Source organism: Hyperolius riggenbachi, chromosome 10 (genome assembly GCF_040937935.1).
Source record: "Hyperolius riggenbachi isolate aHypRig1 chromosome 10, aHypRig1.pri, whole genome shotgun sequence".
Taxonomy (NCBI): Eukaryota; Metazoa; Chordata; class Amphibia; order Anura; family Hyperoliidae; genus Hyperolius; species Hyperolius riggenbachi.
Window position 1 is genome coordinate 41,173,820 of NC_090655.1, and position 13,311 is coordinate 41,187,130.

The 13,311-nt window shown below is 48.8% G+C and overlaps 1 protein-coding gene across 8 annotated transcripts in view; it reads right to left on the reverse strand.

Moving 5' to 3' along the window:
• The window catches only part of ADGRA1 (adhesion G protein-coupled receptor A1), a 1,508,265-nt gene that overhangs the window by 1,138,625 nt on the left and 356,329 nt on the right, over window positions 1-13,311 (reverse strand). For all 8 annotated transcript variants that reach the window (XR_011024437.1, XR_011024435.1, XR_011024438.1 and 5 more), the window contains one exon: window positions 13,060-13,131. Coding sequence is in view for 2 of the 8 variants with exons in the window: in XM_068257544.1 (XP_068113645.1) it covers window positions 13,060-13,131 (72 nt within the window). In the remaining 6 variants the exon portion in view is untranslated. The remainder of the gene's footprint in view (window positions 1-13,059; window positions 13,132-13,311) is intronic.

Consider the following 13,311-nt stretch of genomic DNA (forward strand, 5'->3'; position numbering starts at 1 on the left):
CTTCTTCCTTCCTCTTCCCTTCTCTTCCTTCCTTTCTTCCTTCCTTCCTTCTTCCTTCCTTCCTTCCTTCTTCCTTCCTTCTTCCTTCCTTCTTTCTTCCTTCCTTCCTTCCTTCCTTCTTCCTTTCTTCCTTCCTTCCTTCTTCCTTTCCTTCCTTCCTTCTTCCTTCCTTCTTCTTCCTTCTCTTCCTTCCTTCCTTCTTCCTTCCTTCTTCCTTCCTTTCTTCCTTCCTTCTTCCTTCCTTTCTTCCTTCCTTCCTTCCTTCCTTCCTTCCTTCCTTCTTCCTCCTTCTTCCTTCCTCTTCCTTCCTTTCCTTCTCTTCCTTCCTTCTTCCTTCTTCCTTCCTTTCTTCCTTCCTTTCTTCTCTTCCTTCCTTCTTCCTTCCTTTCTTCCTTCCTTCCTTCCTTCCTTCTCTTCCTTCCTTCCTTCCTTCCTTCCTTCCTTTCTTCCTTCCTTCCTTCCTTCCTTCCTTCCTTCTTCTTCCTTCCTTCCTTCCTTCCTTTCTTCCTTCCTTCCTTCCTTCCTTTCTTCCTTCCTTTCTTCCTTCCTTCCTTCCTTTCTTCCTTCCTTTCTTCCTTCCTTTTCTTCCTTCCTTCCTTCCTTCCTTCCTTCCTTCCTTTCTTCCTTCCTTTCTTCCTTCCTTTCTTCCTTCCTTCCTTCCTTCTTCCTTTCTTCCTTCCTTTCTTCCTTTCTTCCTTCCTTCCTTTCTTCCTTCCTTCCTTCCTTCCTTCCTTCCTTCCTTCCTTTCTTCCTTCCTTTCTTCCTTTCTTCCTTCCTTCCTTTCTTCCTTCCTTCCTTCCTTCCTTTCTTCCTTCCTTTCTTCCTTCCTTTCTTCCTTCCTTTCTTCCTTCCTTCCTTCCTTCCTTCCTTCCTTTCTTCCTTCCTTTCTTCCTTCCTTTCTTCCCTCCTCCTCCTCCTCCTCCTCCTCCTCCTCCTCCTCCTCCTCCTCCTCCTCCTCCTCCTTCTTCTTCTTCTTCTTCTCCTTCCTTTTCAATATCGTCTTCTTCTTCTTCACGTATTTCTCTTTTCAATTTTTTTTTTAAAGAAATGCAGCTATTTTTGAGCGTAACAAATAGCTGGTGGGCGCACGCATGTTGGAAGCGCCATTGTATGTGCTCCCTGGCAGTGGAAACACAAAGACAGCAGGAGGTAAATTCAGCAGCAGGAGGAGGAGGATGAGTGTGTGGCAGCAGGCAGTCAATGAGGCAGGCAGCTCGCCGTGACATAATAGCCCTGGTACCTAGCGGTGATACCAGGGCTGTAAATAAACACAACAGGAGGTCCCAGACAGCGGTCGTGCAGCCCACATTGTGTCCAATACACAACTGGGACAACACAGTTTTCAACCCGGGCACCTCAGAAAAATTAAACCTTTTTTTTTTTTTTATGGTTTTTTGGTTTTTGGTTTTGCAACCAATATAGCTATTGTTTGACGTAATAGCTGGTGGCAGAGTGGCAGCAGAAGGTAAATCATCTGTGTACCCTGGCAGTGGGAACACAGACAGACAGCAGCAGCAGGAGGAGGAATGGAGGAGTAGGCGAGCAGCTATTGTTTGACGTAATAGCTGGTGGCAGAGTGGCAGCAGAAGGTAAATCATCTGTGTACCCTGGCAGTGGGAAACACAGACAGACAGCAGCAGCAGCAGCAGGAGGAGGTATGGAGGAGCAGTGTGAGTGTGGCAGCAGGTAGGCAGCGTGACATAATAGCCCTGGTACCTAGCGGTGATACCAGGGCTGTAAATAAACACAACAGGAGGTCCCAGACAGCGGTCGTGCAGCCCACATTGTGTCCAATACACAACTGGGACAACACAGTTTTCAACCCGGGCACCTCAGAAAAATTAAACCTTTTTTTTTTTTTTTAATGGTTTGTTTGGTTTTTGGTTTTGCAACCAATATAGCTATTGTTTGACGTAATAGCTGGTGGCAGAGTGGCAGCAGAAGGTAAATCATCTGTGTACCCTGGCAGTGGGAAACACAGACAGACAGCAGCAGCAGGAGGAGGAATGGAGGAGTAGGCGAGCAGCTATTGTTTGACGTAATAGCTGGTGGCAGAGTGGCAGCAGAAGGTAAATCATCTGTGTACCCTGGCAGTGGGAAACACAGACAGACAGCAGCAGCAGCAGCAGGAGGAGGTATGGAGGAGCAGTGTGAGTGTGGCAGCAGGTAGGCAGCGTGACATAATAGCCCTGGTACCTAGCGGTGATACCAGGGCTGTAAATAAACACAACAGGAGGTCCCAGACAGCGGTCGTGCAGCCCACATTGTGTCCAATACACAACTGGGACAACACAGTTTTCAACCCGGGCACCTCAGAAAAATTAAACCTTTTTTTTTTTTTTTAATGGTTTGTTTGGTTTTTGGTTTTGCAACCAATATAGCTATTGTTTGACGTAATAGCTGGTGGCAGAGTGGCAGCAGAAGGTAAATCATCTGTGTACCCTGGCAGTGGGAAACACAGACAGACAGCAGCAGCAGGAGGAGGAATGGAGGAGTAGGCGAGCAGCTATTGTTTGACGTAATAGCTGGTGGCAGAGTGGCAGCAGAAGGTAAATCATCTGTGTACCCTGGCAGTGGGAAACACAGACAGACAGCAGCAGCAGCAGCAGGAGGAGGTATGGAGGAGCAGTGTGAGTGTGGCAGCAGGTAGGCAGCTCGCCGTGACATAATAGCCCTGGTACCTAGCGGTGATACCAGGGCTGTAAATAAACACAACAGGAGGTCCCAGACAGCGGTCGTGCAGCCCACATTGTGTCCAATACACAACTGGGACAACACAGTTTTCAACCCGGGCACCTCAGAAAAATTAAACCTTTTTTTTTTTTTTAATGGTTTGTTTGGTTTTTGGTTTTGCAACCAATATAGCTATTGTTTGACGTAATAGCTGGTGGCAGAGTGGCAGCAGAAGGTAAATCATCTGTGTACCCTGGCAGTGGGAAACACAGACAGACAGCAGCAGCAGCAGCAGGAGGAGGTATGGAGGAGCAGTGTGAGTGTGGCAGCAGGTAGGCAGCGTGACATAATAGCCCTGGTACCTAGCGGTGATACCAGGGCTGTAAATAAACACAACAGGAGGTCCCAGACAGCGGTCGTGCAGCCCACATTGTGTCCAATACACAACTGGGACAACACAGTTTTCAACCCGGGCACCTCAGAAAAATTAAACCTTTTTTTTTTTTTTAATGGTTTGTTTGGTTTTTGGTTTTGCAACCAATATAGCTATTGTTTGACGTAATAGCTGGTGGCAGAGTGGCAGCAGAAGGTAAATCATCTGTGTACCCTGGCAGTGGGAAACACAGACAGACAGCAGCAGCAGGAGGAGGAATGGAGGAGTAGGCGAGCAGCTATTGTTTGACGTAATAGCTGGTGGCAGAGTGGCAGCAGAAGGTAAATCATCTGTGTACCCTGGCAGTGGGAAACAGACAGACAGCAGCAGCAGCAGCAGGAGGAGGTATGGAGGAGCAGTGTGAGTGTGGCAGCAGGTAGGCAGCGTGACATAATAGCCCTGGTACCTAGCGGTGATACCAGGGCTGTAAATAAACACAACAGGAGGTCCCAGACAGCGGTCGTGCAGCCCACATTGTGTCCAATACACAACTGGGACAACACAGTTTTCAACCCGGGCACCTCAGAAAAATTAAACCTTTTTTTTTTTTTTAATGGTTTGTTTGGTTTTTGGTTTTGCAACCAATATAGCTATTGTTTGACGTAATAGCTGGTGGCAGAGTGGCAGCAGAAGAAGGTAATTCTGTGTACGCTGGCAGTGGGAAACACAGACAGACAGCAGAAGGGCAGTACACAGCAGCCCACTGTAGGTGTAAAATGTGTGGCTGCAGGCGACGTAATAGTCAAAGTGAACCAGGCTGGCTTAGTGAGCAGGAGCCAGGAGGTGGTAAAGGGTGGTAAGGCACATTAACGATGGTTCCGGCAGCCAGTTCATGTCCCCCTCTCGCCGACAACAGGGGCCAGGAACTCGCCTTCCACCCACGCCTGGTTCATCTTGAGAAACGTCAGTCTGTCCACAGACTTGTGAGACAGACGTGAGCGTTTCTCGGTGACCACGCCACCAGCTGCACTGAAGCAGCGCTCGGACAGCACGCTGGAAGGGGGGCAGGACAGCACTTCCAGGGCGTACTGCGCCAGCTCGCTCCAGATCTCCATGCGCTTGACCCAATACTCCATGGGATCAACAGGGGCATCGCTGTCAAGCCCGCTGTACGACCCCATGTAGTCAGCCACCATGCGGGTCAGGCGCTGGCTGTGACCGGAGGAGGATGCTGCTGCATGCATCTCCTCTCTAGTCACTGCTGCCGGAGCCTCTACAGTCCTGTAGAGCTCGTGGCTGAGAGACAGCAGGTCTGTGGGGCGCTTGCTGCTGCTGGATGCAGGCACCTGCTGCTGCCTCTGTGCTGGCTGCTGGACAGTGGGGGTGGAAGGCTGGGGGAAGGCTTCCTCCAAGCGCTCAACAAGGGCCTGCTGCAAGCTCCTTATTTGTTGCGCTGGGTCTCCTCCTGCAGGCGGCAGGAACTGGCTCAACTTCCCCTTGAGGCGTGGGTCCAACATCATGCTGATCCAGATGTCCTCCCTCTGCTTCATCTGGATCACCCTGGGGTCCCTGCGCAGGCACGTCAGCATGTGCGCTGCCATTGGGAAGAGGCGGGCCACGTCTGCTGGCACATCGACGTCAGTGCTGTCCTCATCCTCCTCCTCTGCCGCCTCATCCTCTCTCCACCCCCGCACCAACTCAGCTGCGCTGTGCTGATCCCCCTCATCAGCAGCCAGGTCAGGGACCTCCACCAAGTCCTCCTCCTCCTCCCCCTCAGAGGTGGACTGCGCAGCTGGTTGCCGCTCCTGCTGGTCCAAGGCTGCCGCTCCCTGTTCCAGCAAAGCATCGAGGGCCCTGTTCAGCAGAGAAACCAGGGGCACCCACTCGCAGACCATAGCATGGTCCCTGCTCACCATGTTTGTGGCCTGCAGGAAGGGAGCCAGCACTAAGCACACCTGCTGCATGTGCCTCCAGTCATCATCGGGGACGATGGACGGGAAGTTGCTGGTCTTGTCCCTTCTCAGAGCTGCGGAAACAGTGGCCAGGGCAAGGTACTGTTTGAAAGCGCGCCTCTGTTCAACCAGACGCTCCAACATCGCCAGGGTGGAGTTCCAGCGAGTCGGAACGTCAAGGATCAGCCGATGGCGTGGCAGATCCAGCTCCTTTTGCACGTCTTCCAGGCTCGCACAGGCTGCAGCCGAGCGCCGGAAGTGACGCACAACATTCCTTGCCGTTTCCAGCAGTTCGCCCATCCCCTGGTAGGTGCGCAGGAACTTCTGCACCACCAGGTTCAGCACGTGGGCAAGACAGGGGATGTGGGTCAGGTTTCCCCTGTCTATTGCGGCAACCAGATTGGCCCCATTGTCGGCCACCACCTCTCCGACTCTGAGGCCTCTGGGGGTCAGCCAAATCCTCTCCTGCTCCTGGAGTTTGGCCAACACATGGGTTGCCGTCAGCTTGGTCTTCCCAAGGCTGACCAAGTGCAGCAGCGCTTGGCAGTGGCGGGCCTTCACGCTGCTGCTGAGGCGGGGGGTTTGGCCAGGTGTGCCGGAGGATGGCAGAGGATCGGAGGAACCTGCTGCAGTTCCCCTGAGCCTGCGGGGTGGCACCACCCACTGTGTTGCTGCTGCTGCTGTGCCCGCTGCTGCTCTCCCATCCTCACCCCCTTCCACCAAGCTGACCCAGTGGACAGTGAAGGACAGGTAGCGGCCTGTCCCGAAGCGGCTGCTCCAGGAGTCCATGGTGACGTGGACCCTTTCACCAACCGCGTGCTCCAGCCCTCGCTCCACATTGGCCATCACAAAGCGGTGCAGTGCAGGAATGGCCTTGCGGGAGAAAAAGTGTCTGCTGGGGAGCTGCCAGTCTGGGGCTGCGCAAGCAAGCAGCGCACGAATGTCGCTCCCCTCCTGCACGAGCGTGTACGGCAGGAGTTGGGAGCACATGGCCCGTGCCAGCAAGCCGTTCAGCTGCCGCACGCGACGGCTGCTGGGAGGCAGAGCCCTAACCACCCCCTGGAAGGACTCGCTCAAAAGGCTCTGGCGTGGCCTTTTGCTGACACGGGAATCAGCAGACACAGCAGAGGAGGCCACTGAGGACTGGCTGCCAGAACAGGCCTCAGTGTCGGCGGCAGGAGTTGCAGAGGGGGGAGGAGCAGTGCGTTTCCGCACTCCTGCTGGTGCTGCTGGAGGAGCAGGAGGGCGGGTGGCTGCTGTTGCTGCTGCTGCTGCTGAAGGCTGTGCAGTGATGGGTGTGGTGCCACTGCCAGCACCAGATGCCTTCAGCCTCTGGAACTCCTCATGCTGGTGGAAATGTTTAGCCGCAAGGTGGTTGATGAGCGAGCTGGTGCTGAACTTTAAGGGGTCTGCACCTCTGCTCAACTTCCGCTGACAGTGGTTGCAAGTGGCGTACTTGCTGTACACAGTGGGCATGGTGAAAAAGCGCCAGATTGGTGACAGAAACATCCCCCTACGGCATGGAAGCGCTGCTGCCTGTCTCCCTGTGGTGGTTGGGGGGGGGGCTTGGGTGCGGCTGGTGGTGGTACTGGCTGATGCTGCTGCTGCTGCTGCTGAGCCTGAGACACCAGCAGGGTGTGGGACGCTGCCAATGCTTGCAATGATGCGCCTCCTTGCAAGGCCCACAAGCGCATCCTCCTCCTCCTCCTCAGAGCTGCTGAGGACGACATCCCCTGGAGGTGGTGGCACCCAGTCTCTGTCTGTCACCCGGGTCATCATCATCATGCCCCTCCTGAAACATGTCCTGCTGGGATGATGACCCCCCCAAACTCCTCTCCTGATGCATGGAAGGGACGCTTGACTGTCGCCACAGTCTTGCTGTCCAATCCCTCCTCCCCCAAAGTGCCCATCAGCATCTCCTCCTCAAAATCGCCAACAACAGCAGACAATACCCTGATGGTGCCTGGGGTAAAAAGACTGCTGAGTGACAGGTCGGCGACTGATGGTGAACTGGCCTCCTCCCCAGGCCCTGCTGGGCGGCTGCTGCGAACAGGGGTGGTGGTGGTGGTGGTGGTGGTGGTGGTGAGGGCGGAGGCCTCGGATGCAGAGCTGATGGCGGGCTGCTCATCCTCCGTCATGAGTTGCACCACAGTGTCTGCATCCTTTTCCTCAATGGGACGTTTCCGACCCGGCTGGAGGAAAATGGGAGCAGGTGCTACACGCTGCTGCTGCTGTGTCTCTGCAGCGTGAGTTGCAGATGCTCCTGCTGGGCGGCGCCCAAGGCGTCCACGGCCATTGGCTATGGGAGGAATGTTAGCCACTGACGCTGCTGCTGCTGCTGCGGAACTGTGCATGGTGGCGCGCCCGCGGCCGCGGCTTGCCACAATGCTGCTCCCTCTCCTCCTGATTCCCTTGCTGCCCTTCCCCTTGCCCAAACCGCGCTGGCTGCCACTTCCAGACATCTTCAATGTTTTGGGCGTATAGACAAAAGTTTTTTAAAAGGGCGGGTGAAAAGTGGGGTACTTTAATGGAGTGGGTTGGTTGGTGAGGTGACTGAGTGAGTGTCCCCTAGTACAGTAAGTAAGTAGTAACAGTCAGGAAGTACAACTAGCAGTTACAATAATCAGTAGTAATCACAAGTAAATTTAGTGTGTGTACACTCAGACAGTGAGTGCACGCACGCAGGAGCTAGTAGCCTATGAACACAGTGACTGAGTGTCCTAGACTCCTAGTACAGTAAGAGTAAGTAGTAACAGTAAGTAGAACTAACTAATTACAATAATCAATCAGCGATCAGAAGGAAATGGAGTGTGGGTGTGTGTACACTCAGACAGTGAGTGACCGCACGCAGGAGCTAGTAGCCTATGAACACAGTGACTGAGTGTCCTAGACTCCTAGTACAGTAAGAGTAAGTAGTAACAGTAAGTAGAACTAACTAATTACAATAATCAATCAGCGATCAGAAGGAAATGGAGTGTGGGTGGTGTGTGTACACTCAGACAGTGAATGACCGCACGCAGGAGCTAGTAGCCTATGAACACAGTGACTGAGTGTCCTAGACTCCTAGTACAGTAAGAGTAAGTAGTAACAGTAAGTAGAACTAACTAATTACAATAATCAATCAGCGATCAGAAGGAAATGGAGTGTGGGTGTGTGTACACTCAGACAGTGAGTGCACGCACGCAGGAGCTAGTAGCCTATGAACACAGTGACTGAGTGTCCTAGACTCCTAGTACAGTAAGAGTAAGTAGTAACAGTAAGTAGAACTAACTAATTACAATAATCAATCAGCGATCAGAAGGAAATGGAGTGTGGGTGTGTGTACACTCAGACAGTGAGTGCACGCACGCAGGAGCTAGTAGCCTATGAACACAGTGACTGAGTGTCCTAGACTCCTAGTACAGTAAGAGTAAGTAGTAACAGTAAGTAGAACTAACTAATTACAATAATCAATCAGCGATCAGAAGGAAATGGAGTGTGGGTGGTGTGTGTACACTCAGACAGTGAGTGCCCGCACGCAGGAGCTAGTAGCCTATGAACACAGTGACTGAGTGTCCTAGACTCCTAGTACAGTAAGAGTAAGTAGTAACAGTAAGTACAACTAACTAATTACGATAATCAATCAGCGATCAGAAGGAAATAGAGTGTGGGTGGTGTGTGTACACTCAGACAGTGAGTGACCGCACGCAGGAGCTAGTAGCCTATGGACAGTGACTGAGTGTCCTAGACTCCTAGTACAGTAAGAGTAAGTAGTAACAGTAAGTAGAACTAACTAATTACAATAATCAATCAGCGATCAGAAGGAAATGGAGTGTGGGTGTGTGTACACTCAGACAGTGAGTGCACGCACGCAGGAGCTAGTAGCCTATGAACACAGTGACTGAGTGTCCTAGACTCCTAGTACAGTAAGAGTAAGTAGTAACAGTAAGTAGAACTAACTAATTACAATAATCAATCAGCGATCAGAAGGAAATGGAGTGTGGGTGGTGTGTGTACACTCAGACAGTGAGTGACCGCACGCAGGAGCTAGTAGCCTATGGACAGTGACTGAGTGTCCTAGACTCCTAGTACAGTAAGAGTAAGTAGTAACAGTAAGTAGAACTAACTAATTACAATAATCAATCAGCGATCAGAAGGAAATGGGGTGTGGGTGTGTGTACACTCAGACAGTGAGTGCACGCACGCAGGAGCTAGTAGCCTATGGACAGTGACTGAGTGTCCTAGACTCCTAGTACAGTAAGAGTAAGTAGTAACAGTAAGTAGAACTAACTAATTACGATAATCAATCAGCGATCAGAAGGAAATAGAGTGTGTGTTGTGTGTGTACACTCAGACAGTGAGTGCAGTGCGCACACGCAGGAGCTAGTAGCCTATATGAACAGTGACAGTGAGTGTCCCTACGGGTACAGTAAGAGTAAGTAGTAAATAAGTACAACTAACTAACAATAATCTATCAGTAATCAGAAGGAAATAGAGTGTGTGTACACACAGACAGTGAGTGAGTGCACACACGCAGGAGCTAGCTAGTAGCCTATAAACAGTGACAGTCAGTGAGTGTCCTACTCCTAGTACAGTATAACTACAATACTATTAGTAAAGGACAGCAGAAATACTGGTATAGATGAGAGAAATAAACAGAGGACAGCTGCCCACAGAGGCAAGGCCCCCCTGAGGCCTAAACCTGTAAGCTTGCAGCAGCTGCCTGTCTCTAATGTAACACACAAGCTACTAACTAAAATACAATGTCTATCTAACTAACAACAATATAGGTGTATATGGCAGGTGTAGGTGAGCAAAAACGCTAGGTAAATGATCACAATAGAGCACTTGCTAAGCCAAAGCACAAAGGAGCAACTCTCTCTCTGTACAAGTCTCAGGCAAGCATGGAGAAACGGAACATGGCGGCCGCTATTTATAGGGTAGGGGCTGGCCAGGGTCCCCCTCTGTGATTGGCTGCCGTCAGAGGGCCTGGGAGCCCTCTGATTGGCTCTAAGGACATCAATCTGGGCTATGACGCTATTCGAGCTCGGTACCGAGCTCGAATAGCGCCGTTTGCTCGAATAGCTCGAATAGTGAATGGGCTATTCGAGTGTACTCGGATAGCCCATTCGAATAGCTACAGCTATTCGGAGCTCGAATACCGAGCTCGAATAGCTGAAAAAGAGCTCGAATATTCGAGCTACTCGAATATTCGAGCTCTGCTGAGCACCACTGCTAGGGAGGTTAAAAAAAAAAATAAAACAGTCAGATCCTTTCTTACACATGCCAAGTTATATTATAAAAGCGACCCATGGAGTCTGAATAATTGAAAAACCATCACACTATGCAAGAAAAAAAAAGATAATCAATATTGCAAACAATATTGTATCACCGAAGAGCACCTTATAACAAACCAGTAAGAACAAAAAAGAAAAAAAAAACGTGCAAAAGTTACTTACCTCAGTAAAATGAAGCTTTTGGATCCCCCTCCACCCTGCTATCCTATTCATGTACAAATGTGGCCGCAGAGTGCAGGCGCAATGAGGGCCAAAGCCTATGTAATAGCACAGAGCCATTTGTGCACGGAGGAGAGAGCATGAGCGCATGTGCCTGCATGCTACAGCTTAGTAGATCTCTAAAAGTATATCTCAGTAAAACTCTATAAACGGTAGCAGAAAATTTGGGCGCCCACTAGTGGTGGAAGTTATTGAGGGATAATTTGAGTGCCTGAGGCACCTAATAAATAGCAGGCACTGGGTCCAGCATCCAGTGTGTGTTGGGTGCCCAAATTACCCCTCAATGATGCTATTTGAATGGGCAGCTATAGCGGCACTTAAATTAAGGGTTTTTTTTGGGGGGGAGGCATTCGCAGGGGGTGGTTAAGGTTCGGCAGGAGAGGATAGTGATTAAGGTTAGGTGTCAGGTCGGGTGTTTGTGTGTATGTGTGTGTGTGGGGGGGGGAGGTAGGGTTAGGTTATGCGTCAGCAAGCATGGTGGAATAGTGGTTAGCACTCTCGTCTTGCAGCGCTGGGTCCCTGGTTCGAATCCCAGCTAGGTCAACATCTGCAAGGAGTTTGTATGCTCTCCCTGTGTCTGCATGGGTTTCCTCTGGACACTTCGGTTTCCTCCCACATCCCAAAAACATACAGGTAAGTGAACTGGCTTCCCCCAAAATTGGCCCTAGGCTATAATACATGCACTACACAATAGATACTGTACATAGACCTATGACTACGGTAAGGGCTAGATTGTGAGACCCTCTGAGGGACAGTTAATGACAAGACAAACAATATACTCTGTACAGCGCTGCATAATATGTTGCCGCTATATAAAAAAATAAATAAGAGTGTCTGTGCGGGGGGGGGGGGGGGGGGGGCTTGGTTCAGTTAGGGTTAGATGTCAGGGGGAAGGGTTTTGAGCGAGTAAATGATTAGGATTAGCTATAGTAAAATATTGGTATTTATTACAGATATTTTACACCTTAATAGTAGAATCAGTAAATGTATCAGTAAATTTACTCATATTCTACTATCGGTTTTCCTGATTGCCCACATTTCTAGAAGCCCTTTTATTACATACACTTAGATACACAGTAAAACATAAGTTTACAGCAGATACGGTCTTCACGTTTTGTGTACTGATTCTACAAGCATTCTGGCATCCTCCATATACCTGCACAATTTGTGTTATTTTAATCAGCTCGTGCAATTGAAACAAAACTGTCTAGTAATTTCACATTTCTGTAAATTAAACATTTGGAAAATGAGAACTCCCTGGTATCTAGATTAGTCAGCTATGCCCATTATGGTGAAATGTATAGTTCAATACCTCCTCTTTCCAAAATCTCCCATTCTCCCCCGAAGAGCACCTCATTATGCTGGTGTTATTTTTGTTGATGCGACCGCGTGTGGCAAACATCAGGGCACTTCACACTAGAACGCACTGTGCCCTCCTCCATGCAGCCCCCCTGGCTAATATAGAAAATGTGTCCGTTTTGTTGATTGCAAGGAGAGTTTCGGCAGCTATTTCTTGGGGTATAAAATGAAATCAGACTTGAACACAGTCTTGGAGTCTCGAGTAGAACGTGCACAAACAATAACAGATCACATCCGAAACTAACTTTTAATCTCATCTGTTGTTCCTATCTGATGGAGCATGAAAAATAGCAACAGCCTGCTCTGAAAAGCTTGATCTAACTCAATTGTTGTTATTTTGAAGGTACTTTGTTTTTCTCCATACTGCTGCCATATTGTGCTGCTTCGGGGCATTACACAGAGGGTGGATGTTACTACCCATAAAAGTCCCGACTTCTCCTTGACCTCAAAATGCCACAATCTGGATTCATGTAAACACTGAGTAGTAAAGTCTCCTTCTGTTCTCACTCCAGTATCCAAGGGGATGATGATGATGCAAGGATCCATTGATTTGGGTTTTTATTATATTGGTAAACTTAAAAGTAAAACTGTCAAATGATCAAATTATGTTTCAGTATTTGTTATTAAAACTAGAACAGGCATATGATCACATTTAGGTTAGAAGTAACAGGGGAATTTAATTGGCTTGAAATCCAGACATTTAACCCCATACTGCCAACTGTAATATTTAAAAGACAACCAAACTGAGAAGGATATGGAGGCTGCCATATGTATTTCCTTTTGAAGAAACACTATAGCAAAAAATTGTAAAATTTAAAATACATGTTAAACACATACAAATAAGTATGTTGCTGTAAATTCTCCTATGATGCCGTCACTTACAGTAGTTAGTTAAAAGCTGATGGAACCGACAGGTTTTTGACTAGTCTCTCTCTTCATGGGGGGATTCTCAGTATTTTATTTTTTTTTTTTTTTTTACAAAAACACTCCCTAGAAACAATCTATACAAAGTTTAAAATGTGATATACAATTTTATGCATATTAAAACTAGACCACTTAAATTGCTCCAAAGTAGTACATTTTCATTCTCCATAAATTTGCATAATACAGCATCAACAGAATTATTTGCATCTCATTAACTATCTTCAATGGCTCAGATCAGGTAAATGACAAAAAGTGATAATACTGATCATAAAAAGATACTTACAGTTTCTGTATGTTGTGAAGCCCCGTGAACAGATCAGATGACAGACATCCAATCCTGTTGTTAGACAGGTCACTGTAATGAATTATAAGTTATATCAGATCTTGAAGCGGAAAAAAACCCAGCATTTCTTCTTTGCTCTAAAAAATTACTTACAGCATATTATACACAACCAGCATTTTTTTTTTTTGCTAGAACAGCATTCAAAGGGTTTAAAGTTTAGTGCAGAGAAATCTGGACGCATCTGAAGTGGAG